Source organism: Galeopterus variegatus, unplaced genomic scaffold (genome assembly GCF_000696425.1).
Source record: "Galeopterus variegatus unplaced genomic scaffold, G_variegatus-3.0.2 Scaffold4893, whole genome shotgun sequence".
Lineage (NCBI taxonomy): Eukaryota > Metazoa > Chordata > Mammalia > Dermoptera > Cynocephalidae > Galeopterus > Galeopterus variegatus.
The window spans coordinates 104,699-132,628 of record NW_007731004.1 but is presented as its reverse complement, the minus strand read 5'-3'; the positions used below and the strand labels follow the sequence as shown (position 1 = coordinate 132,628).

Genomic DNA, 27,930 nt, shown 5'->3' with positions numbered 1-27,930 from the left:
TGATCAGGACTCCTCAGAAAAGACTATTTCTCCTCTGGGACCCAGAACCTAAAACTAAAGACAAACTGAGCAAAGCAAAATTAGGAAATCAACTTAATAAAATGCTCATTAGGATCTGGGTCACCTGGAACAAGTTTTCACTGGCCAGAACTTCCTCGCTGAGGATGTGTCCTCTCCACGCTGAACTCCGTGGGGGTGGGGACACTTCCCAGCCGGGAGAGCCACTCCCTGGGCAGCAGAGAGGCCGCCTCTTCCAAGCAGCGGGACTTACCAGGTAACGCTCCTCCTGCCTCATGCTGGGGGTGCGGATCATGTGATTCTGTTCCCCTCTCCAGTCTCCAAAGCGACGGAAAAAATAGTTAGATAAAAACCGGCTGACGGGGTCTCTAATGATGTTGATGTAGACAGGCTGGTCTCCTCCAAACCTAACACACACGCACACACAAACATGGAGCTCGTTACAAGCCATCGCTTCTGGAGGAAACAAGGCCAACTCAGATAACGATTCCCCTCTAGCCTGAATTATCCTCAAAAGGTGACCTCATCTGCCAAGGTGGCAACAAACACTTTAGGAGGTCAGCCGTGTTTCCTGGCTGGCGTTTTCTTATCATGCAGGAGATGGAGGTGGTGACACCTGTTCCAGGTACTGCTGACAGGCAGTGAGGACTGTTTCATAGGACAGCACGACACAAACCACGCTATTTGTCAACGTTAAGGTACAGACGTTGTCTGGTTTTCTCACTAAGCTGTAGATCTCTTGAGGACAGGACCGTGCTGTGCTGGACTTTGCATTCCCACTGGCCCTCAGTGACTATTTCGATTGACTGGTAAATTCTGATGACCTTGCCGGGTGAAACAGTGTTTACTCTACGCTGTAATTTAAACAGTCCCAGGCAACGTGGTCTGCAGTACATGGATTGATGTCAGTCTTTACTGAGCACTTGCTGTTCACCTTGTTCTACATACTTTATGTGACCAGCTCACTGAGGCTGCAGAACACTTCATTGGAGTAGAAGCCATAATTATCCTCACTTATACCTGGGGAAACTGAGGCAGGGAGAGGGTGAATAACTTGTGGCTGAGCCAGGATATCAACCCAGGCAGTCTGGCTCCAGAGTCTGTGTTCCTAATCATGGAAAGGCGATTTCTAGAGTTGAGAAAAGTAATAATGGGAAGGATATCAAGAACAAAACAAAAATCAGTGTAATTATCCTTAAGGATGGCCGGTGGTTTTAGATAGAAACAAAACAAATATCCATTTTAATTCTCTCCACAAAGGGATTAGACAAATGTATTAAATGCTGGCTCAAGGGCAAGCGCTTCCCAAGGCAAAGTGATTAGGTTGGGTGAATTTTTGTGAAGGATGCCTCCCCTTTCTCTTTGAATTGCATGAAACATTGGTCCTGAAGAATCTGGGGAAAGCACCCCAGACTCTGGGCAAGGGCCATGCTCTGCGACCTTCTGATGAGGATGACCCTGCGACCTTCTGAGGAGGATGCCTAAACATTCTGTCAGGGTCAGAAAGAGCTCAGAGAAAACAAACTGACAGGACGCTGCCACTGCCTCTCTCCATCCATCAGACTCCACTCATCTTTCAAAACCCAGCCCAGAATCACCATCACCTCCTTGAGCAATCAACTCCCAGCCTTGTGTTCCCCACTCTTTCCTCTGTGCCCAAAGCCCCATCAGACTGTGAGCCTCCTGCAGCCAGCAACGATGTCATTTAGCACAGTGCATGGCGCACAGTAGGTGCTCAGCAAATAAGATGGAATGAAGAACTGAATGTTTAGGTGTGTGTCTAGAAAGCTCTGTTGTCAGAGCTCTGTAGACATAACAAGCCACCAATCCTTATTTGTGTATTAATTCATATAATGTTGTCCCTGGTTTATTTGCATTTTAAAAAGGAATCTTCAGAGAGAAGAACCAAGGGAACAAAAAAGAATGACTCTTCAATAGTGGAATTTCAGGCACCAGGACACGCAAATGATATTCTGGAATCCTCAAATACCACCACATCAGAAAACACTCTGCTCACAAGTAGGGTTAGCTTTGCTGGTACGAATCTTGCCCGTTCCACGATGTAATCAAGGTGGCATCCAGGTAACTAAATGAATAACTAACTGTAGTCCCAGGAGTTAGCTGTGTCAACCACCAGCGAACACCATACACATCCTGGATTTATCATCCTCTTAATTAAATTAGGTTTCATATCTGTGATAAACAGCAACTAAAGTAATAATGCTAGGGACCAGGAAGACAAAGCATGCATACCAAATATGAATCCAATTAGACTCTCAAAAATTGCACTGTGCTTTTATTTTTATTTATTTTTATTTTTATTTTTTTGTCTTTTCTCGTGTCCGGCAACGGATCGCAACCCTCAGTGTCACGCCCGTACCGGACCAGGACCGGCAACGGGATCGCAACCCTCGGTGTTGCTCCCGCACCTCGCTCAGGCGAGCGGGAACTGGTCTGTATGTGGGATCCGAACCCTCGGCGGGAGCGCCGCGGCATTCCCAAGCGGCGCACTGTAGCAGTGCGCCACCGGGCCGGCCCTGCATTGTGCTTTTAAAAACCTCAACTGTAGTTGTACCTTCATGTGAGGAACTAACACTAATGAGCAGAACTGCCTGAGCACGTGCATGAGTGAGCAGCTTCCTGCTAGCAGCTGGTTCTCAGACCTCCCTCCTCACGACCCTGGGCAGGCCATTTTCCATCGGCGGCTTCAGTCGTGAGGATGGACTAGGCTGGTTGAGCATGGACGACTCGCTCTGCTTGTACGTTCTAACCCAATGCAAGACTTCCAGAATAATTTTCCAAAGCAAAGTTTTAAATGGCTTAAGAATTTATTGTCAAGTATCAGGTGATATGATAGCCTCTGTCTAGAAATTCCTAACTATGAGAACAGTGTCTGACTTCTAGCTCCCCCTTTCCAGAAGGAAACAGTAATAATGGTTTCAGGATGCCAATCCTTGTCCTTTTTGTACACACAGCTCCCTCCCAAATTGATGAAATCTGGGGTGGCATGTCAGTTTACATAAGAGATCAGAATACCACCGTGATAGCACCAGAATACACCATGTGTCTTAGTGCCTGAGAAGGGAACCAAATTTTCCTACTCTCATTCCATCCTCTTTCAGAATTGGTTTCTATTTTCTCAGTATTTTTAAGTTCTGGTCAGAATTCCTGGTCACTCTTACAAAGTTTCCTTGTGACTCCATTGTAGGGGAAAATGGTTTGTGGTCCACTATCTCATTCATCACAATACTCTGCCTTATTTTAGAACCCCTTGAGAAAAAATTCCACAACCTCCCTGTGAAGTCCATCCTGTCGGTCACCCTGACAGTTGGGGAGTCTTTGATATTTGCAGTCTACTTCTTAACCTTCCTTTTATACACATTTCCTTCTGCCTGAGCTGTTCCACACAAAGGATTAACTTCTCATATGCTTTTACAACTTTTCTCTTTTCAGCTTCAGTTTTAATTTCCTTAACTTTTTTTTTTTTTTTTTGGTTTCTTTTCAAAATTCCAGTGGCATTTGTTTTAAGACTTGTTTCCCTTCATTTTACAATCTGTAGCTCTAATTTGGTCTTTACTGAGCTCTAAAAATTGTGGCGATTACATCTGATCATAGCTCCTGAGTTGTGCATACACTGCAGAATAGAAGAGTCAGGCCATGTTTTGTTTTTTACTTTTTGTCCCTTGGTCCCTACAATTACTACTGCATATTTGAAGCTCTCTTTCCAGTCACCCTAAAATAGCAGGTATTACTACTTTCTTTGACATTTGTTCACAGGTCATATTACAAACTCTACAATCACCCCTGTGGGTCTCCTTCTGACCCTCTCTGCAAATTTATTATATATTTTTTAATTTGAATTTCAATTTTTTATTTATTATTTTGATGAGAAGGTGAAGCTCCAAGGCAGGATATAATCCTCTGAGAATAATAACTGTGTGGTTCTCATTTTCTTGGAGACATTTCTAAGTATCTCATTCTGAGCATTTTCCTCTAATCTTCTTTACCCTGCTACCCCAGTCAAGTAAGCAACCCATCAACGATATTAGTCACCTCAGCAATAGCTATGCAAAACACTTGGGTAAGAAATTTAGGTATACTTTCATCAAAATGCTGAAGGCATTCTTCCTGCAATAATAATAAATACTGCATATATTAAATCAAGACTTGAGATCAGAATTATTTAGGAGAATTAGGACCATTTCATCCTCCTGCTACAGTAGAGTTTCTCTGACTGAAAACAGTTTGTTTTTGTTTTTGGTGGCTGAGCCGGTACTGGGATCCGAACCCTTAACCTTGGTGTTATTAGCACCATGCTCTAAGCAGGTGAGCTAACCAGCCAGCCCCTGAAAACAGTTTTGGAAAGTATATCTTTTTCTCATTTTAAATTGTGCTAAAATATACAAAACCTAAAATTTACCCTTTTCACCATGTTTAAATGTACAATTCAGTGGTGTTAAGTACATTCACACTGTCATGCAAACATCACCAACTATGCATCTCCAGAACTTTTTCACCACCCCAAACTAAAACTCTGTACCTATTAAACAACAACAACAAAAATCCCTTTCCCCCTCCGCCAATCCCTTGGTAACCACCATTCAACTAACTACAAGTATATCTTCTTTTTAACCTCTGGCCTGGAAGTAGAGGTTATCTTTGTGCTGCTACCTACATTCAAAGATGAAAAGTACTGCAGGCCAGAGGCTGAGGCTTTGATCCCAGTAGGTGAGGGAGAAAAACACTTTGAAGTGAAAGGAAGGCCATTATGGAAAAAAATAGGATTGTCTGGGGGCCGGGTGAGGAGCTGCCTGAGGAGAAGGCTAGAGCTGGGCATGTGATGGTCCTTTGCTGGAAACCAATCACAGTCATGACAGCCCTTGGCAGTCACGGAACATCAACTGGGGCCAGCCTGGTGTTGGAGGTCCACCCTCCCTCCTCACGACCCCAAGCAGTGGGCATGTCCCATCAGGAAACACAAGCAGAAGAGACAGCTGCACTCTGCCCTCCACGTGTCCTGAGGGAAGAGAGGTGGAGAGATTAGACCCATGGGGTGAAGGGAGAGGAAGATGAGGGAGAAGGTGAGAAATATGCAGGAAGTGAGGTGGGCTGGGGGCAAGTCCAGCTCACAGTGTCCTGATGGGCTGACAGAGCTGGTGTGCCCTGGGGCAGAAACGGGACAGGAAGATAGTCCAGCAGCAGTTAAATAGGACAAACAGAAAATGAACATTTCTGAATTGAACTGCTGTGCTATATTTAAGTAGGTAGAGATGGTGTGAACTGCTCATATCAATTCTTATTTTGGTGTTCTCATCAGAGTTTGAGGCTTCTGTTGCATCATGAAAGATTTGAATGGCACAGAATTAAAATGGATCACTTTGCCTATGAGAATAAAAAACGTCAACATCTACAAATACGCTATGGAAACCGAACTGAATCATGGAATTAGCAAGATCTAATTTGTTTTGTTAAATAACGCCATCAGAGGGCAGATGATGTTCATGAAGTGTGGTGTGAGGAACATTGTTCACAGCAGTGACTGAGATTTCACTTCCAGGGAAGAGAGAAAGTGTCCGAACGCCTCTCCTTGCACATTACACTGCACCTGCCGCTCTGGGGACTGATTCATTTTTAAATGTTTTGGTTTTGCAAGTTAGTGTTGGCATTGGAGCCTGAGGCAACTACAAAAACACCGGATTGGTGTGATCCTATTGCTTCCCATGGTTGCATTAATAAAACTGGATATCGCCAAATGGTTCCTTATAATTTGGGGAAGAAAAAAAGAGAGAACTATTGAATTACCAAAAGCTCACAGGACGGCATTTTACATCCCTCAGGGTATCAAAATTTCAATGTAACAACACCATATTTAATGAAAAAAAAAAAGAAATAAAGGCCAATTAGTTCTGGAATAATGCCATACCCTTCAAAAGTTCAGACCATGTATGTGCAAAAGAATGTGTGGGAGAGAGGCCAGCCGTCTATCTCACAGTCTGCACACCAGCAAGTGTCTCGCTGCACATTTACGGTGTAGGGAAGATCAGAAATATCAACACAGAACATTATTAGGTTGCAGTATTAGTTCTTCCCATAGTAACCCTGTTACCCTGAAATAAGCTATATACCTGTCAGCAGTTTGTAAGCATAGGTTTCTTAAGAGCAGTTTAATAATCTCTTCCCCTTATAATTCAAAATATAGAATTCATTTTTAAAATATGTTAAAGTCCTCTTAACAAGTCCCCACTTAGTTGTTTTTCTCTGTCCACTGTATATGTTGGGGCTTTCTTTGGATGCCCACAGTATGCCATTTGTCCCTAGGAAATGTTCTGCAAATAAAGCTATTCCCTTAAAAAAAGAAAAGCTGGTTTTCAATGTCCCATGTTCTGTGAGTCTAACAATAGCCCTGTCATATATTAAAGTTCAACTGATCATTCTTATCATTTTTATGGACATCTTGTAGCTAAGGCCCCAGGCCCTGGTGTGGGGGTGGGAAAAGAGGGGGGACTGCTGCCAAAGCTGGCCGGGACACCCTCGTCTTACCCCCCTGACTTCACCCTCAGGGCCATTCCCCTGCAGGGCGCCCACCCTCGGGGCTGCACTGCCTGCATTCCTTCCAGCTCCTCCCTGGGTCAGGCTTTTGTTCCTGCTGGTCCCTGTGCTGGGAATGCCCTTCTCCTGCATGTGTCTAAAGCTGACCCATCCCTCTCATCACGCTTAATTGCACTTCCTCCTTCAAGGAAGAACTTCAGGTTTCCTGAAGGTGAGTGAACTCGCTGCAGAAGCCCAGGTCTAGTGCAGTGTATAGAAGCCAGAGGGAACTCCACAAACATGCGTTTAACTGAGAAAAATGGAATGCAGGGGGGAGAAACACAGCCTGGCCCCGCCCTCAGGGTGCTGCCCTAGAAGCAATGCCAGGCTACACAGTCAGCAGCTGAACTGTGGGCTCAGGCTAGACGTCTGCAGAAATGGCTTTCTACATGCCACTCTGAATTTAATGATGTCCCTTTCCTGTGATGGCTTTCCTTCACATGTTCAGAGCATCCCTACAAGCTGGGGGTGGGCAGGTGTGTCCTTATTTTACAGATGGGAAAACAGAGACCCTTAAGAGGTTAAACATCTCACACAGAACCATAAGCAGAAAGAGGGCGAGCTCTGACACCCGGAGGTCCTGATGACCAGGACAACACCATTCTCTGCACACGTGATATCTTCTAAAAGGCATTTATCAATTTTTTCCTTTCAAAATTAAAGCAATCAAAACCAGACTCTCGTAAATGTATTTGATGGTAGAGGCTGTGATAAAACATGGCCACCATGCTGTGCTCTGCGGATCCAATTGAGATATCAGCTTTGGCTTCTCAGTAGAGTTTTACACCGTCCTGAGATAATTATTAAAACTTGTCGCACTGCAATTTGTTTGGTTGTAAAGATTTGACTTATGAAGCAAGTAGAGTTAATGAATGAGGTTTGAGGACATCAGGGATGATGCAGAAAGCAGCTCACTAGCAAAGCAAGGATCATAGAAGCGCTGCTCTTCTCTTTACAAATCATAAACCACAATGCCTGAAATAGCGAACAAATCCTCATTGTCTGATTATGTCTAATGATATGATCTTGGCCTTCTGGAAGTAAGAGGCAAGGCACATACTCCGGACAATCCAGTAATGAGTCCCTTGATAAATGTGGTTGGAAACACACTCCAAGCTGCCCAGTGCCTGGCCCTGGGTCACTGTGGATAATCTGCAGGTGTCCTATTCACTATACATGGAAACTCTGGTTATCAGGCAGGAAACTTCAAGGGAAACCAGTTCACTTTTAAAGATAAGGCAGCACCTCCTCTTCTCTGCTTAATAACTTGCTTTGCCGAATCTCATACTATTTACACTTAATTTACAGAGGGCTGCTGCACAGCAGGGAAGTCCTTTGAAGGCTAAAACCTTCTCCCATCTGGGCAGGTTGTCAGGCATCGGGGGCAGGGCAGCAGCAGCCAAGGCTCAGGCCAGAGCCCCCTTCTTCCCCCAGAGCCCACTCCCTGGATGCCTGGCCCTCAGGGCCCATTAGGTAGCGCGTAGTAACTAGCAGATGCTGCCTGCTCACGCAGGGCTGTGTGCTCTGGGCTCTCCTGTGGGCCTGTGAGTACTGTTATCCTCAAGTTAAAATGAGAAAGTGACATCAGCTGACAAAGGAGGCCGAGGGGCCCTGGGCTGGTCAGCAGATCTGCTCCTGGAACCAGTGATCTGTCAGCTGATAGATACCAACTGTGAGCAAGCGCAGACATGGGCCAGCTGGGGCAGAGCAGGGACCTAAGGGTTTAGCAGCGAGGCCCTGGGACAGTAAACCAATGCTAATGGACCACTGCAGAAGAGAATGCACAGAACGGGAAGCTAGCAATTTAACAAATTGAGGGTCTAAACATAAATTCGAAGATTTACATTATTGTTAGAAGGCCGCTGAAGAAAAAACAATTCTAAAATACCTCACCAACATCAAGCATGCAAGGCGTACAGTAATCACATGGAATGTTAAAAAGGTAGATGGAGAGGCTGGGACTAGCTCTTTGGAGCTGAAGATTTACATTATTGTTAGAAGGCCACTGAAGAAAAAACAATTCTAAAATACCTCAAAAACATCAAGCATGCAAGGCATACAGTAATCACATGGAATGTTAAAAAGGTAGATGGAGAGGCTGGGACTAGCTCTTTGGAGCCTACAAAATACGCTTTACTCCACTCCTAAGTTATTTCCAGAGTTCTGCAGGTTCAAATTGTACAAAACTGTGCAATAAAATATTTATGTTAAAACACCCATCTCTTGCCTTCTTATTTGTTTCAATATAAAACTGGATTTTTTTTTTTTTAAAGAATTGTCAGGTCAAATGGCTTCTCATTAAAAATAACTCCAAGTGTTCATAAGATTTAAGATGGTATTCTAAGAAGAAATGAAATTTCTCTCCAAATATTTCTAATTTCGATCCCTCTGCACCAAAAATAAATGGATTAAAAATGTCTTTTCAAGGACAATTGCATTACTTGTAAATAAAAGTAGATTTCCAAAGTAATTGTTCGTAAAAAAGGACTCTAAGTACTAAAAAGAAAAGAAAGAACTATTAAACTGGAAAATGTCTTACCTTGAGAAGTTCAGGAAGTGAACATGTCGAGTGAATAAATAGGGTTGTTCGGCAGTACTTATATTTTTAATCAGTTCCATCTATTAAAAAAAGTACATAATTAGCATATATAGGATCTAATTTACCAAGCCATATTAAGCTAAAGGTTATCAACTATTCAACTATTCAACTATTCAACTCCTTTTATTCCCACTTATTACCGCTGGACCAGGGCCAAACAGCTGTGCTTTGTATAACATTTATGAACTTTTATATAAGGCTTCTTAGCAAATAAAATAGTGCTACCCAAATTCATGGTCCTGTATCTAATTTAGTTGATTGCTACCATGAAAACAATGTGACAGATTAAGTAATTTCAACTGGAGAAATCAGTGTGTTGTTATACTGAAATGCAAATAAAAGAATGCTTTTAATTCCCTCTTTTAAAGCCAATCAAGAAAAGAGGTTAATCATTATCTTATATTTCTAGACTGATGTCATTGGGATGTACAGAAAAATTGAAACTAGTGCTGCAGAATTTTAAAATGGGAATAAAATGAGGTCCGACTGCATTATTATTCTTTTTGTTTATAAAAATTTATAAGGAAAATATTTCATAGGAAACGCACAAATCCCCAAATGTCTTGCTCTTTTTTTTTTTTTTTTTTGGTGGGTGGTCATTTTAATTATTTATTTGCAGTTATCAGCAAGGCAAAAAGCAGTTTATACTCATATAAACTAACTTTTATGGTCTTCTGGAACATGTCATGATACAGAAAATGTTTAGTAAAATCTGTTAGAAATTCCAAGCATTCTTATGACTCCCTGACTTCCTGAATTCTTTCCCCAGGTTTTCTAATTGGCCCCATCAAAACGGATACTGTGGAATTTTAAAAAAGCACATTGAAGATTGCTACTTTAGATGAACATCAGAAGTGAGGATGACTGCTTAGAAAAATAACTCTTGACTGTGTGTATGTTTAATATAAAGACCATTAATGCTTTAATTGCTACATTATTTTTATTCAGATATTTTGCTGCACACATAAGTCATACAAGAAAGCTTCCTCCTAGTGCACAAGAAAAATGGAAGCATGGCTCAGAAGAACCATGTCTTTCACATATTCAACATTATATTACATTCTCTAAACACATGTCAGTGTGTTACATTTAATGGAAGAACAGTAGTGGTTAAGTTTTGAGAACAGTGTCATAATAGTCATAAAGCTGTCTATTTCACAAGGAAAAATGGATTAGCAGTGACAATGTATAACTCTTTCTAGACGTATCTTTAAACATAGAATAAAGGTACTAATGCTCATGTTTATTATATTAGTACAGGGAAGGCAGAGCGTACATTTCAGTTCTCATACAGTTTGCTGCTGCACACCAGAAGAAAATCACTTATTATTATTATTATTTTTTTTGTCCTTTTTGAGACCGGCTGCACCATGCTCAGCCAGTGAGCGCTGTGAGCGCACCGGTCATCCCTATATAGGATCCGAACCCACGGCAGGAGCGCTGCTGCGCCCCCAGCGCCGCACTCTCCCGAGTGCGCCACGGGCTCGGCCCTAAAATCACTTTAATGTACCATAAGCACAGGTTTAAGGCACCATGTTCAAGGTGTCACTGAATCTTCACAAATGCTAAGACTTTCCCCCTTTCTAGTGACAAGCAATGGCCTCCTGAGCTCCTGCTGCCCATCACCTGAGGCCATTCACCTGGTCCCCTAACCATGGCCAGCACCCGCCTTTTCTCTAGCCTGAGTCTTCCTCACGTGGATGGAATCATGGGTGGCAGTGGCACTACCCCAAATCACCAGCAACCACCTCTTCTTTCCCTGGCTCATGCAGGACCACTCCCAGCTTTATTCTGCTTCCAATGCATATATTCATTCATCGAGCACCTATCAGGCACTGGGGAGGAAACCTGAATAAGGTGGGCAGAGAGACATAAAGAAGACAGCAGACTGTGTCTTAGTGGTGCCCCAAGTGCACCATGACCAGAACCACACTCTCGATCCTTGTCCTTTTTCACTCTTTAAAAAAAAATTTTAAGATAATTATACATACATGTGGGGTACAAAGTTGATTTTCAATAGTTGTGTACAATGTATGATGGTTAGATCAGGATAGTTAGCTTATTCATATTTACTCTTAATTCAGCCTAATCTATTCCGGACAGTCTGGTTCTGTTTAATGCTACCCTCCACATTCCCGCAGGTCCTCCCTGGACTCCCATATTTGACTGATCACTCGCTGAGTCATGTTAATTCCACCCGTGCTGTCTCCCTCCACTGGCTCTCAAGACCACACGTGCAGTGGCCAGCCAAACTAGACCGTTCCTTGTTCCTTGCTCGCACCAAAGCCTGACCAAGTCCAAACTCGGGCTCTAGCTCCCTCTTCTGGAATGTTCTTCTGCTTCTCTCTGCATGTCCAAATCCTAACCACTCTTTACATCTGGCTAAAATGCCTACCTCCACCAGGTAGCCTTTCTGGATCTCCCCTCTCATTCAACATCCATTGATCTCTGACTCTGTATCAGGCAATGTACTTCTTGGGGCTGTGCTGTAGATATAGAGATAACAGCTTTGGTTCTTGCTGTTAGGAAGTTCAGAGTCTTGTGGATGAGGGACCAGGAGGCAGGTAAAATCATGTGATAAGCACCGTGGGGCAGAAGGCACATAGATGAGGTACTTCTCCCTACTTGCAGATGGAGATGTAATGCTTCCCCAAGGGAATGTTTCCCAGTGGTCTAGAAGGGCCCAAAGGAGTTGGCCAGTAAATAAAGGGATTCGAGGCACTGCAGCAGATGCAAAAAATGACCTGGGTATTAAGAAACTGCAGGAGTTCAGTGTGCCGGGGGCTGGGTATGGGACCAGCAAGGTAGTAGGGGAGACTAGAGTGTTAGGTAGGAGCTGGATAATAGAGGGCACTGCAGGACATGTGAGCAATCTCAACATTTATCCTGCAGGCAATTGCTAGCCAGAAAAGATGTTTTGGTTTTCTTTTTTATCCCCCAGATCTGAGGGCAGGATGGAGAATGTGAAGTAGAAGGGTAAGAATTAGAGACAGAAAGCTCAGCTAGGAAGACTGGGCAATAATCCCAACAGGAAACATGAGGGCACGGGCTGAGACAGTGGTTCTCAGGGTGGGCCCCAGATCAGCAGCAGCAGCAGCATTACCTGGGACACGTTAGAAACGCAGATTCTCAAGACCCACCCCAGACCTACTAAATTAGAAAGAACTCTGGGGGTGAGGCCCAGCCATGTTTTAACAAGCCCTCCAGGAGAGAGATGCTAAGGCACAAAAGCATGAGAACAACTCAGGTCAATGTAAGTGGAGAAAGAGGGAGAAGTTTAGGGAGGGCCAAGCTGGTGGAATCGGCTGAACCTCGTGGCCACCTGGAAGTGGTCAAGAGAGCTTCCTTCCCGGATTCCTGGCCGAAACAACAGAACATATATGGTGGTATCCATTCATGGAGATGGAAAATGCTGGAAGAGGAACAAATTTGGCTATAGTAATGGGGGAAAGTGTGTTTGGTTTTGAACATCTTTGGCTAGAAATGATGTAGCCTTCTTTGACCCTTCACAGCATTTTCTCTGTGGATTTTTCAGGATGCACACTTTCTACATTACATTGTAGAGGAGTTTGTTTGTGGGCTAGCTTAGAACCAGCTTGTAAGCTCTGTGAGGGTTGGGGCCAGGCTTTATTTATCCCCTAGAAAGCCTAGCCCACGCGCACTTTCTACATTACATTGTAGAGGAGTTTGTTTGTGGGCTAGCTTAGAACTAGCTTGTAAGCTCTGTGAGGGTTGGGGCCAGGCTTTATTTATCCCCTAGAAAGCCTAGCCCAGGTACCTGCACAGAACATATTCTCCATAAATGTTTATGGAATGAAGATATCCTTTTCAGAAATACATTTTTGGAGTTAAAAAATGTATGGTTAACAGAAGACAGAATTATCTATCCTTCAGGCAATGAATTGGGCCTTTCTGGGACAGACATTCACTATCCTGGTGCCATGTGGAGTGAACAGTTTTACCTTTATAATATCCAGGACATAACAACACCAAGCAAACTCCCATTTTCTGAGTGCTTTCTGGGGACTATGCACTGTATCAAGAAGCTCTGTATACACATGATGTTGTGTCATCTTCACAGGGACCTTGTGAGTTAAGTATTTTTATCCATACTGCACAGGTTAAGAAAATGAGGCACAGAAAGGCCCCATAGATTGCTTAAAGTCTTACCGATACAAAAAGGTGGAGCCAGGATTAAAATTCAAGTCTGTCAAATCCCCAAGCCCTGCTCTTTATTACTGAGCTGCAATCTACTTATCATTCCCACTGTCGTCTGATCTATACATCACCTTTTAAAACGGGAGGCAGGGTTGGTTAGCACAATAACTCTGGAGAACAAAGACGGCTTCTTGGGTATAAATTTTCTAGCTCTCATGTGATGTACTGAAAAATTGAAAGAAAGTTATGACAGGTGGAAAAACATTAAGAAATAATTTTGTAAAAGCATTAAAATACCAGAAAGAATATTTTTGAAACTTCTAGGTGGGAAAACAGAGTATATGCTAACAAGAACAGGAATGAACTTTAAATACTAAAAATAAATAAATAAGTAATGGAATGTATCCAAAAGAAGAAGTTAAATCACAAATCACAATGCTTCTGAGAATGAGATAGAATTGAGGCTAAGGAAAATAAAGGTGAGAATCAACCAAACAGAACTTATAGTGCAGAAGATGTGCCAGGAAGTAGTTTCTAATTTTTGCTTTCAACCTAACTGGCCAGGATGGTAGAGCAGAAGACCCTTTACCTGCAGTTCTACAAACACAGGAGAGGACCACATTCCTGACTTCTGTAGGAAGTGCTAATCAGCAGTAATGGTATCCAACCCTCTCCGGATCTGAATTCTTATGTCACTCATGAACAACTAGATCCCCTAGAATTTTGCAAAGCATCTTAAATGGAAGGCCATGTTTATAACACATCGAAACAAAATAAGGAGTAGCTGAGAGAACTCCTTGGCTCTTTAACCTCAGGAGCTGGGAGGATGGCTGGAGGCTAAGGTTGCCTCTCCCTCTTCCTGGAGTATAGGGAAGCTCTTCTAGCAGGAGTCAGGACCATCTTCCTACCTGTAGCTAAGGCCGTGCAGGTGGTGCAACACATGCCTGCAATGAAGAAAAAGCCCACCAGGGGGAGCAATGACATGAGCCAGGCCAGGAGGATGGGCCTGAACTGTAGAGAAAATCAATCTCATGGCTTCAATTGGAAGGAGAGAAACATATTTTATTTTTCTAGGCCTTGTTGCTTCTCCCTTGTTTTTTTTCTTTTTCCTTCCACCAAGTGTCCATTAATGGATTCAGTTTTTGTCTGTAGGACTCTAAGACAAGACCCTGTTTGCAGAGCTGGGTAGACTAATCCCCATGCATGGAGATGGACGAGGCTCATCTTTCTGGTTTGATTCAAGGTCCAGCTGGTGCTCATGCCTGTGGATACTGTTCCTCCTTCCATAAGGTCAGGGAGCTCTGAGGGTCCTTCTAAGAAAGGCTTTTCCAAAACATTCTAAGAAAGGGTGAGGTTCCTGGGATAAATGTGCAGGCTCCAGAGGAGACACCACTTAATAAAACTTAAAACTTAATAGTAGCCTGTCCTGGTATGACTGGTGGAAGGGAGACATGGCATTGTCTTCAGAGACTTGAGAGATTTGCAGGTGACAGGAATTTTCCTTGCTTAGTGGAGGATTCATTTTAATAAAAGGATAACTTTTCTAACAATTGGAGCCTTTTATGCAATAATTCTTCAGTAAAGTTGTGCATGAGAATCTCCTTGGAGTTTTTTTTACCCCAAAGAGACAAATACCTAGGTTCTACCCATACAAAACTAACTCTGTATTTTGCAGTGGAATCTGGAAGCAAATATTGTGTAAAAGCTCCCCAGAAGATTTTGATGCCCTTCACATTCAAGAATCACTTTTTCAGTGGCTCCCCACTATCTACTGAATAAAGTTCCAGCTTTTAAGCTGAACATTCAGTTTTCCAGGATTTGACTCCAGGTTGCTTTCAAGTCTATTCTTCCACATTCTTCTTGATTTATATTACATGTGAGTTAGTTTCCTATACACACATTCCTCCCTAAAAAAATGGGGTGATGATACCTTCCTGATAATGATGCTTCGAGAATTACAAATAAGTTGCTCAAACATCGAGTGCAGTGGCTGGTGCTCAATATACAGCATTAATAGTAGGTCCTCAATAAATATCCATCAAAATGAATGAACAAACACTGGAGAAATCTGCTTCAAAAATGAATAAGTGAACCTTCTTGATTAAACAGAAGCCAGATGACCATGCATTAGGGAAGCGTCAGAGGATACCTGTGGTCTCTATACCTTTTCCAAACCCAACATGGTTTCTTTAGGTGAGACTTTTTGTGTTTTTTTTAATAGTCACCTTTCATACTTGGAACCTGCGGTGGGCAAGAGCAATGGGACAGGGAAGTTTGAAACACTGTAAAGGAATACTGGTTTTCCCAAGAGGCTGAAGTGATCTAAAGCGTATGGGCTCAGGACCGCTGTCTCCCCCACCCTTTGAATACCCTTCAATATGATCATTGGAATAGCTGTTGAATAGAGTCAGAGCAGAAGTTCACAGTGAAATAGCAGCCTGTCCTGGCATGGCTGGTGGAAGGGTGTACACGAGTCCAGTACTTCCCAAACCATGAAGTAGAGTACTGTGGGATGCCAGTAAGGGTCACAAACACTCATGAAGAGTCCCCTAACCAACAAGGACTGGGAAACACAAGGTGACACCTAGATAAAAACAAAATTAAAAACAAAGAATCTGTGTAATTCTCAGGGTCTTTAAAATGCAAATAATCACAAATCTCCTAGAGGGGGACAAAGAACACAGCATCTCTCAAATTTATTGAACCATGGTATTTTCTCATTTTCACTGTCTTAGGGACTAAGATTCTCAGAAACACGCATAGGAAAATGCTGACATGACGGGTTTGACAGGGCTTCTTAACCCTGACTGCATCGTAATTAGAAAAAAAAAAAAAAAAAAAACTTTTCTGGGCTTTGCCCCAGAATCACCAGGAGAAGGACCACTGCAACTCTAGGTTTTGAAAGGCCCTGCTGGAGGTTCTGTTGTGCGCCAGCGAGGACAACCACCGCATTATGTGAATGGCTTTTGGCTTCAGGAGGGCCTAGGTTCAAGGCCAGGTGCCACAGATAATCATATTATATTTGGAAAGTGACTTAATCTGGTTGTCTTGGTTTTCTCATACAAAAAATAGGGAATCATACCCACATGCTGGGATATTTTTAGGCCCAAAATAGTTAAATTAAATAATGAAGGAAAACAACTAGCTCGTAATAGGTGCTGTTTCCAATTTGTAATCCTCGGTTTCAGTACAAATAGAAATAGTAAAATTATTTGCTTTCTCAATCTTTTATTAGGCTCATATGCCAACAACTTTTGCCCTTCTCCAATAAGGATGAAATAATTGTGGATTCTTATGTCTGCGGTATGCCTGTGTCACAGTGACCTTTACTGTACTTCAGCAATGTTCTGAAAGATAGTGTCAGACCATTAACACTAATGGTTATGAAGTTTTTTTTGGCAATCGCACCCTGTGTCTTCTGGGAAAAGTGTCCCTATCTTTCAAAAACTGCATACAATCTCCATTTTCCAAGAGATCATATAAGTTAGCCCAAGAAACTGAAATCTGGTTCAGAGCATAAACGAAATGATGTCATCAGGGGCTTGCACGGTACGCCGTGCACAGCAGCTGTCCACAGTCTTCTGTTGAGGCATTCTCCAAAATATAAACTTCAAAGGTGTTTCTATTTCTATAAGGGCAGATGTAACGGGACTTTTACAGGCATTCTAACATTTGGTGTCTTCACGCTCTCTTTCCTTTTTAGTAATCCCTTTGGTGTCTTGTTTCATTAAATAGATTTTTGAAATTTAGGGCTGTGAGTGTGCACGTGTGAGTGCGTCCATGCGTGTGTGCATGTGTGTGTGTGTGTGTGTGTGTGTGTGTGTGTGTGATGACAGCTACCCTCCAGGGAGAAATGTATGTGTGAATTTGACGCTGGCTTAGAGAAGTGGCTTTGTGTATGAATGAAATGGTAGAGATAATTCCAGTCTTATACATGACTGCTATTCTAAAGTTCATTTGTAAGTCAGTAGTTTGGAACTTGGAACCCATTTTCTCATAGAGAAATAAATGTTCTACAGGATGGATAGAGTCCAGCCCACAAGAGCCTGTTTAACTCCTACTGCACCTGAAGCAGAATTGTTATTAACTCTAGAGAACAATGTTTCCATGGCAACACGTTTTCAGAGTTCTACTGTTTAAGGGTGAGAACCACCAACTATAAAATTTTAACTAGTCTCCTAAATCATTTCCCCCTTATTCCTTTAATACATTACCAAGAAGAGGAGCTATTCATACCATGGACTATTTCTTGAATATATTAAGTTAAAATAATATTTTTTCTCTGCTTGTTTTATGCACTTTGAAACTTTAGTAAAAGGGATACACAGAACAAAGAAAAGAGTTTCTCTAAACATTGCTGGACTACTTCAAGCATGGCCCCTTGTCATATCATTTCCTGGCTACTGTCCCTGCAGGCCAGAGCAAATGAGGGGCTGCAGAGTGGTGATGGTCACTGTCGTTACATTTGTTTTTACATCAAAATTGTGTGTTTGTTTTTCTACCTTATCTACCTTTGCCTTAGGTTTATAAACTTGCTTTATAATTTAATAGGAATCTGTAATAACTAAGTAATGATATATATTCTCGGTCACACTGACCACAGGAATCAGATGTTTCGACTACACAATACACAGATGATGCTAGAAGTTGTATAAATATATCACAGAATCACACGACTGGAAAGAACCTTAAAAGATTGTCTAGTCTGTTCTCTGGCTTCCAGACAAGCCAACCATTCCAAACAGATGAGAACTAACCTATATTTTACAGGACAAGGAAGACTTTGTTTTTAACCCTTTCCAGATCTAACAATCTATACACTGTTAGTAAATTATTGTTAATTTTTAATCTAAATTATTCCATTCACAGTTACAATTGTATTTTACTTTGTTTGTTTTTAACCCTTTCCAGATCTAACAATCTATACACTGTTAATAAATTATTGTTAATTTTTAATCTAAATTATTCCATTCACAGTTACAATTGTATTTTACTTTCTCATGTTTGCTCCTCATAGGAAACAAAGTAGGTTTATTAATGTGAAATCCCACAGCATAATTAAATATTATGTTTTTTGTTCTCTCTTCTAGGACAATGCTGAACATCCCAATGTCTAATCCTGTAGTTATCTCTGTCCTGCTCTCTCCGGGCTGTTCACACCGTGTCTTCAGCAGTAGGAACTAAAATCTAGTTTCATCTGAGAGCTGAGCATAGTTTCCACACATAGGAATATTTAAATATAATCTGAAAAGCAGGCACTAAGACTTAGACTCAAAGCAAAACCAAATTTAATAATTATAATAAAATTATGTTAACACAGGCAACTTATTTGTAGTTATTTTCTTTCAGGTGGTTAAAAGGGCATAACCCGTCCAATCATATTAGCTTTTCCCTCAAGCAAGGAAATCAAAGAGAATCGACCCCTATTAAACAAAGTTATGCATAAAAGGTGATATCATTAAATGTCACCAAATATAATTTTTTCTTTGGAGAGGCTACTATTAAACTGTAACCTCAAAATATTTTTTGCTGATTGATGATGACTATTAATTATGGGTACTGGTAATGACTATTTAAACTTGATACTTAGAGATTCTTTAATGGAAGTTTTCAAAGGAAATGGCATTTTGATCTTTATATTATGGAAGACACTAAACAAAACTGGCTTTAGGACAAGTACTGTTGGCTGTATTACTGTCTTAACAGTCCCAGTTTCCCTCAAGATGGAAGAGAAAGATGGGATTAGCAAATTAGGAATGAGATTCACTCTGGAGGTTCTGAATGTCTCAAAGGTGAGGATTATGTCCAAAAGAAATGAAACTGGGTGGAAATTTTCATAATTATGATCTCAATCTGATAGTAAGCCACGTGCCTTGTTAATTCCCCCACTGCACCACTCACTGGGTGGCTGCTCACCCCAAGTAGCTAAGAGGACAGAAGCAACGTTTGGAGACCAGGCTGAGAAACTTGCCCCTGTAAAATGACCATGAGAACACTATGTCTAACTTTTCTACATTAGTGAAGCACCTCCAGGGAGACTATCGTCCCTACCTCTGTGCAGGTTTACAAAGGGCAGCACTCCTTCCTACCTTGCCACCAGCATGTCCACTGTATGGCTCTGCTATCTTAGGGCAATATTGATCCTGAGAAAGGGGTAATTTTTTTTTTAACCACTGAATACTCCAGATGGTGCTCTTGAAGCCTCATATCCTCTGAGCTTACCATAGCAGGAAGCTCACATCCCCCATCAATCAATTGTATTCCTGGCCCAAAGAGGGTTTTCTCTTTACCATAGCCATAAAGATTTAGGACACTGGTGCAAAAACGCAGAAGAAGAAACATTAAAAGAAAATTGTCTCATTTTGGCTGTGAAGATATCAGCATTATTTACAGTTCAGAGGTATGACTCTCTGAGATGTCCGTATCGCTAATTTTACCTAAATAGACAATGACAAGTGTACACTGTCCTCCATCCGTCTTAATAAAAGTATCCTTTCAGGGGTAATTCATGGTTTACAGAATTCCTGCAGAACCCTGACTTAAATTTCCTTCCACACTCTGGCAGAAATACGGCATGAAATTGAAACTCTGGTATGCATTTGCAGGAACCTGAAGGATGTCCTATAAGGTACCCAGTAATTACACCAGTGAGTTGAAGCAAAATACAACTTAATGATGGGCAAAGTCCACTTACTTGCTCATTTTTAGTAAGCCGGGTTTTGTTGTGAATGTCTGATGTGACCAAATTGAATCCGTGTTTCTCTGACAAGATTCTCAGGAGCAAGACCACAGTGCGACTCCCACACTTGCCTACTCTGTTGTACACCACCTGGCTCGGGAAAGGTAGTACCTGCCGGAAGAACGAGAGAGCAACCGTGAAACGCCTGTACCGAAATACTTACCATTCTCCCCTCAATTTCAGACGATACATGTTTGATAAATCTAAATGAGAAAAACATATACCAGGTTAATGAGAGAACAGAAGTGAAGAACTATTATTTATCTTCAAAGTATAACCAGACAGAAATGCTGTTCGTGCTCTCTCTCCATCCGTACTGGTACCAAAGACTGGTAAAATTTCACGCAGTGGACAAGATTAATTACCAAGCTTCTTTTGTTTCTTCTTAGGAATGAAATATATAAATGCATGCTTTAATGATAATATTTTTTGCAAGTTATTTTTTTATGAGGACAACTTAATTTGTCAAGTTATCAAGAAAAAAATGGTAATTTAAAAAATTGAGATATGATTCACATACTATAAAATCCACTCTTTTAAAATATATAATTCAGTGGTTTTTAGTATATCCACAAAGTTTGCAATGATCACCACTACCTAATTCCAGAATGTTTTCATCACCCCCAAAAGAAATCTCGTACCCTTTCCATTTCTGCCACTACTTCCAGCCACTGGAAAACATTTATCCACTTTCTGTCTCTAGGGTTTTGTCTATAGGATTCTGGACATTTCATGCGAATGGAATCATAAAATATGTGAACTTCCGTGCCTGGCTTCTTTTACGCAGCATAATGTATTTCCAGGTTCAGCCACGTTGTAGTATGAATCAATACTTCATTCTTTTATATATCACATTGTACGGATATACAGTATTTTGTTTATACATTCACCAATTGATGCACATTTGAATGGAATCATAAAATATGTGAACTTCCGTGCCTGGCTTCTTTTACGCAGCATAATGTATTTCCAGGTTCAGCCACGTTGTCGTATGAATCAATACTTCATTCTTTCATATATCACATTGTACGGATATACAGTATTTTGTTTATACATTCACCAATTGATGCACATTTGGGTTGTTTCCACTTTTTGGCTACTGTGAATGATTCTGTTATGGACATTTGTGTAGAAGTTTTTGTGTGGACATGTGTTTCCAATTCTCTGGGGTATGTAATAGTCCCCCCTTATTTAAGGGGGATACATTCCAAACCCCAAGTGGATGCCTAAAACTGGGGATAGTACCAAACCCTATATATGAGTATACTATGTTTTTTCCTATAATAAAATTTAACTTATAAATTAGGCACAGTAAGAAATTAATAATAACTAATAAAAACAACAATGATAACAATATATAATTGTAATAATATACCAATAAAAAGTTATGTAAACGTGATCTCTCAACATACCATAATATATACAGACCTCAGTTGACCACAGGTAACTGAAACCATGGAGAGTGAAACTGAGTATAAGGGGACAACTGTATATCTAGGAGTGGAATTGCTGAATTGTATGGTGTATACAAACCTCAGTTGACCACAGGTAACTGAAACCATGGAAAGTGAAACTGAGTATAAGGGGACAACTGTATATCTAGGAGTGGAATTGCTGAATTGTATGGTAACCTTATGTTTAATTTTTGAAGAACTGCCAAACTTTTCAATACAGCTGCACTGTTTTATATTTCCACCAGCAATGTGTAAGGATTCCAATATCTCCACATCCTTGCCAACACGTTACTGCCTTTTTTAAAAATTATAGCCATCCTAATGGGTGTGAAACGGTATCTCATTGTGTTTTAATTTGCATTTCCCCTATGACTAATAATATTCAGCATTTTTTCATGTGCTTATTGGCCATTTGTATATTTTCTTTGAAGAAATGTTTATACAAATCATTTGCCTATTTTAAAATTGTCTTTTTACTGTTGAGTTTTAAGAGTTCTGTATACAGATGTTCCTTGACTTACGATGCAGTTATGTCTCAATAAACCCATACTGTTGAAAATACTGTAAGTCAAAAATGCATTTAATACACCTAACCTACTGAACATCATAGCTTACTTAGCCTAGCCTACCTTAAATATGCTCAGAACACTTACATTAGCCTAAAGTTGAGCAAAAACACATACCACAAAGCCTATTTTATAATAGCATTTTGAATATCTCTTGTAATTTATTGAATGCTGTACATTACGTCAAAATCATGATGGTTTCACACCATGGTATAGTTGAAAAATTGTCGAGTTGAACCATCATAAGTCATGGGAATGTCTGTATATTATGGATTTGCGAATACATGATTTGCAAATATTTTCTCCCATTATGTGAGTTGTCTTTCCACTTTGTTGTATCCTTTGAATCACAAAAGTTTTTAATTTTGACAAAGACCAACTTATCTAATTTTTTTTAGTTCTTTTTGCTTTTGATGTTATAGCTAAGAAATTATTGTTTAATCCAAGATTATGAAGATATACACCTATGTTTTCACCTAAGTGTTTTATAGCTTTAGATTTTTGATCCATTTTTAGTTAATTTTGTGTATGGTGTGAGCTAGATGTCTAACTTCATTCTCTTCCATGTAGATATCCAAATGCCCCAGCACTATTTGTTGAAAAGACTATTCTTTCTCCAATTTATTGTCTGGCACCCTTGTCAAAAATGTACGGGTTTATTTCTGGACTTCCAATTCTATTTCATTGATCTATATGTTTATCCTTATGCCAGCATCATACAGTCTTGATTATTATAGCTTTGTTATAAGTTCTGAAATTGGGAAGGATGAGTTCTCCCAACTTTGTCCTTTTTCAAGATTGCTCTGGCTATTCTGAGTCCCTTGCATTTGCTTATGAATTTTAGGATCAGCTTGCCAATACCTTGCAAAAAAGGCAGTTGAGATTTTTTTTATAAGGATTGCATTAAATCTGTAGATCAACTTGGAGACTACTGTCACCTTAACAATATTAAGTCTTTCAATCCATGACCATGGGATGTCTTTCTACTTCTTTAGTTCTCCTTTGATTTTTTCATCAATGTGTTGTAGTTTTCAGTATACAAGCCTTATACTCCTTTTGTTGAATTTATTCTTTTTGATGCCATTACAAATGGAATTGTTTTCTTAATTTCAATTTGGACTGATTGTTAACTGACAGAAATACAACTGACTTTTCTATATTGTTCTTATATTCTGAAGTCTTGCTGAACTCATTTATTAGCTCTAATAGTTTTTTGTGTAGATTCTTTAGGATTTTCTATATACAAGATCATGTCATCTGCAAACAGAGATAGTTTTACTTCCTTTCCAATATGGATGCCTATTATTTCTTCTTCTTTTCTAATTGCTCAGTGACAATGATTTTGATATACTGAGAAGCTACTGTGAAAAGCATCTATGATTAAATATTTATATCCCCAATAAAGATATTATTTTCACTTTGAATGCTCAGCAGTGACCAACTGACAAATGATAATCAAAGGAATCCTTCACTCAGCACATAGCCATAACAGAAGGTCATAAAAAGGCACAAAGCTAAAGAATACAATGTACTATAAAAACATAAATATACCCCAAACTTGCCTATAGTATGCCATTTGAATTTTTGCCTTTTTAATTATAGATTAACTTATTTTCCTGAAATATCTCATGTGCAGAGTAGCATTCATAAGTTTGGAGCTTAAAGGCTAATTGTCTTTGCAGTAAGATATCTATACCAATCACTGGACATGTACCATTTTTATATAATCCTTCCATATATTTTTGTTATGAGCAATATTTTGTTTTTTTAGGGCCAGTGAGTATCCTCTATTATGAGTCCTCACAGTGCCTTGAATGTGCTTTGTATATAAAGGGCCTTGAAAGACTGATTCTTGGCTGCCGTAAGGAATTTAAGGTGCTGTTTAACATTCATTAACACAATGATTCTGCTAAAATGTGAAACCAAGAGAATCTCCAAATATAGCTCACCCTTCTGACCAAATGCTAACAAAAGTCATCGACATAAAAAGATAGTTGTTATAACAGGTCATTTTTACTTATGATTTAGTTAGTGAGTTCCCCAGAAGTCTGTTCTCTGGCAACTACTGTAGAAGTTCAGATATTCAGAGAAATCAATTATGTTTTTAGGTATAAGGTTATGGCCCAGGACGGTTGAACTAGGCTTCATGTTTAATGTAATGATATGAATAGCATTTATAAGTTGGTCTGTTCTCTGGCAACTACTGTAGAAGTTCAGATATTCAGAGAAATCAATTATGTTTTTAGGTATAAGGTTATGGCCAGGACGGTTGAACTAGGCTTCATGTTTAATGTAATGATATGAATAGCATTTATAAGTTGGACTATCCATAATAACCAGCTGGGGTATAAACTATTGTTGTGACAAGCTGCCAACATAAACACAAAGTTTAATTTCTCCATAGACATAAACTGTTCAGTACTAATGGGTACAAAACCAAGCTATCTACCCTACGTAAATCATTGTGCAGTATATGCATGTATTGAAACAACATAGTGTACCCCACAAATATGCACAAATGTTAAAAATATTTTTTTAAAAAGAAATAAACTGTTCAACAATTGGAATGGATGTATTTTTTTTCCTGTCTTGTTGCACAACACAACGGGAAGGGAGAATTTGTTACACATGTGAGTTACTACATAGGTAAGTGCTTTATTTCAAAAGAGCAGGTACATATTAGACGATTTCAATGAAGTACTGATGCACTTACCTAGAAAACTTAGCTGAAATCACTTAATTTCTCCTGAATTGCTGGTAGAAGGCTTAGTATCTATTTCATACTTTTCACTAATAATCAAAGATGCTATTTACCTTTAGGTTATTGGTTGATTCATTTTTAAAAAGATGTGAATTTGAAATTTTTATTGGTCTTGTGGGAAGCTCCCAACGAATGGTTATAAATATTCGTTATTTTAAAAGAACACTTGTATAAGTATGAAAATCCCTGCATCATTCCTGCAGTTGTATCTACAATAATAATTGAAAAGAGAGTGTAACATCCCTGCTGCAACTCCATTTCTGTTATTTCTCTAAACACTAATATGTACCTATATGATATGAAGAGACAGCTAGGAAACGTTTTCAAATAAAGTCTCTGGAATAAGTTTTGTGACTTTTAAAGATGCATCATCCATTACCACAAATATAAACCCCTCTCAGATTTAGGGTGGGGCTTTTAAATCATTTTCTAAAAGAACTTATGTCATGCACTGAAAATTGGCAGATTAGACAGGCTAAGTCAATGCGTTGATGTTGGATAAGCTATTAAAATGAACAAGTTGATTCACCCTGCACTTGTTAAAACTCTAGATTTGCTTCTGAAGGTCTACTTAAAAGTCATCATCATCTTTTATTTGAAGTGTACTTTCTGGGAGAATGTTGAAAAAAGTGACTGATTTTTATAGAGGGCTGACTCTGTCATAGGCTCTGTGCCCTGTAAACTCTTAATCCTTGTTATGCTAAATTAAAGAGCATAATTGTCTTTTACTCTAGCTATGCATTTCTCTAAGAGTTTGAATTATCAAATGGCTTAAGCATCATTAATAGCAACTAAGTGACTCCCCTGTGTGCCCCCTCTTCCCCATATAGATTCTCAGAACAAGGGGGTTCGAGGTCCAGAAGCAATTTAGAACAATCCATCCATTTCAATTTCCAACCTCCCAATACCCCTTCACCCCCATCCTCTGTCATCCCCACCTGATCCCAATCTTTGTTTGACTTGGCTAGAACTTTCCTTTATGTTATGTCATTTTGTCCTCTCAAAATCCCTGTGAGGTAGATATTATAATTATTTTTAGATGAGTAAACTGAAGCCCAGAGAGATCACCTGGCATTTTCAAGGTCACAAAGCTAAAAAGTGGCACATAACAACCAAAGTCCAGCTCTCAGCTCTCCTGACCCCGTCATACAATGATACAAACGGTGAAGAGGATTTTCAGTTTGACTTCCGTGGCAGAGATGCTATTTCCATTTTTATGTCTTGCATGTATCCAATCTCACTAAACACGCTATTTTTCAACAGTCAACTATCACAACCATCATCACCAGTCACAACTCAGCCATTACCCAAGTCCCCGGGATGCTCAAGCAGAACCGACAGGAGCCAGTTAGCCGCGTTCTCCTTCCTGAGGACTCATTCCAGTGAGCTAATGACACTCTAGTGCCCAGAGTGTCAGCACAGCTCACGGGAGAAGGTAGCAGATGCACTGCTCCCTTCATCTCTCTTCCTAATGAATCCCAGGCAGTCACGGCAGACAGCTGCCTCGGATACCGTGGACCACTTCTACTAGGAACAGGAAAAAGCAGGAAGCAGTAAGTCACATAGTAAAATATACATGAAATCCTCAATACACTTGGAATGTCTATCAAGGCAAGCAAATGTCCTTAAATAATAAACTTAATGACTGTGAAAAGACTTTTAAAGATCTCTTAAGATCAACCTCAAAACCTTCATTTTCTTCAGTACAAGTTTGCCAATTGTCAAACAAAGAACTCCATCTCTCCCTTTAATATTCCTATTATCAGTTGCACACAGACTTAGAATATTTACTCCTCCTTTGGGTGCTCTATAGAGAAGTATACACCAAAAGCCCTACCCGCCCCTCTCTCCCTAAATGATTCTTCATTCTTGGCAACTATGGTTACATGAATGTTATGTCTGTGGTTTCTATTTTACGGCCAATTTGTAAAAGTGAAGGGGCCTCCAAAATATTTCACGTTATGAATTATATATTTTTATGTTGCCTGCCTTGTGAGTTCTGCAAATGCCACAAATCCCCAGAGCCCAACATGCCTGTGTAGAGCATGCCAAATAAACAGAAGTCTTTCCAAAATCCTGAGCACAACAGTAACTACCACCAGATGACATCCACAAGCTCAATGGCTTATCCCTTGTTTGGAATGGGGAGGGGAGAAAGAAGACTATCTAGGTAAAAAGCAAACCTTGTCTGGATCAAGACTTTCATAATCTATGATTATAGGTCTCTTCTGGGGATTGGTATTGTTGGAAGAATTAACATCAATGCTGCTTTTAAGTCTCTGCAAAATTATATCTAATATAGTATCTTACAAGCAGTGGTTCCCAAATGGCTGTATATTTGAATTTTTAAAAATGCAGATTTCTGGGCCCCCCTCTAAGACTAACTGAATCAGAAAGTTTAGGGTGAGGATCAGGAGTCTATCTCTTATAAGCTCCCCAGGGGCCTCTGCTACGGCAATCCTCGAGCCTTCTGAGGGATTAAGGTGGCAGAGTGGGTTGCCTGCATGATCCTGGAGGGGAGTCTGGGCAAAGGGCACTGTTGTATCTTCTTTGGGTCTCACAGGTGAGCCGAGGGCTGCCTCCCATAGTCCACAGTCATGATTAACCTGATAAGTATACTCACACTACAGTAAATGTGTACTTACCCAGACTGGTTAGAAAACAGGTATGCTGGTGAACTGAATGTGTAGTTGAAACTGAAATTTATACTAAACATTGTCAAAGCATTAGACCCTTAGCACTAATATTATGCCAAATATGAATTGACCTTCTTTGATGAATAAAATCACACTTTGTGATTTTACAGCACCTCTATTTCATGGTTAATCATACCAAGGATGGAAAAAGGGCTTTGCAAAGCCTGAATTGAGGAACAGTTCTGCTACTCAACATCAACACAACTTTGAGCAGTTCAAATCCATTCAGCTAATCCTCATATTAAAGTTTCCTAGGACAATGTGGTGCTAAGAGCCAGTCATGTCATACCTTTGAGACTCAGTTTCCTCATCTGTAAAGGGAAGGATTGGGTTATGACCCAATAAATGATG

The 27,930-nt window shown here is 40.3% G+C and overlaps 1 protein-coding gene across 1 annotated transcript in view; it reads right to left on the bottom strand.

Moving 5' to 3' along the window:
- Positions 1–271: 271 nt before the first annotated feature.
- LOC103603966 (uronyl 2-sulfotransferase) overlaps positions 272–27,930 on the bottom strand; it is a gene marked incomplete at its 3' end in the record, with an annotated part of 78,271 nt that continues 50,612 nt past the window's right edge. The window contains exons 3-5 of the mRNA XM_008588548.1: positions 20,058–20,213; positions 9,146–9,225; positions 272–425 (exon numbers count right to left, since the gene is read on the bottom strand). Of these exons, the coding sequence (XP_008586770.1) occupies positions 272–425; positions 9,146–9,225; positions 20,058–20,213 (390 nt within the window). The remainder of the gene's footprint in view (positions 426–9,145; positions 9,226–20,057; positions 20,214–27,930) is intronic.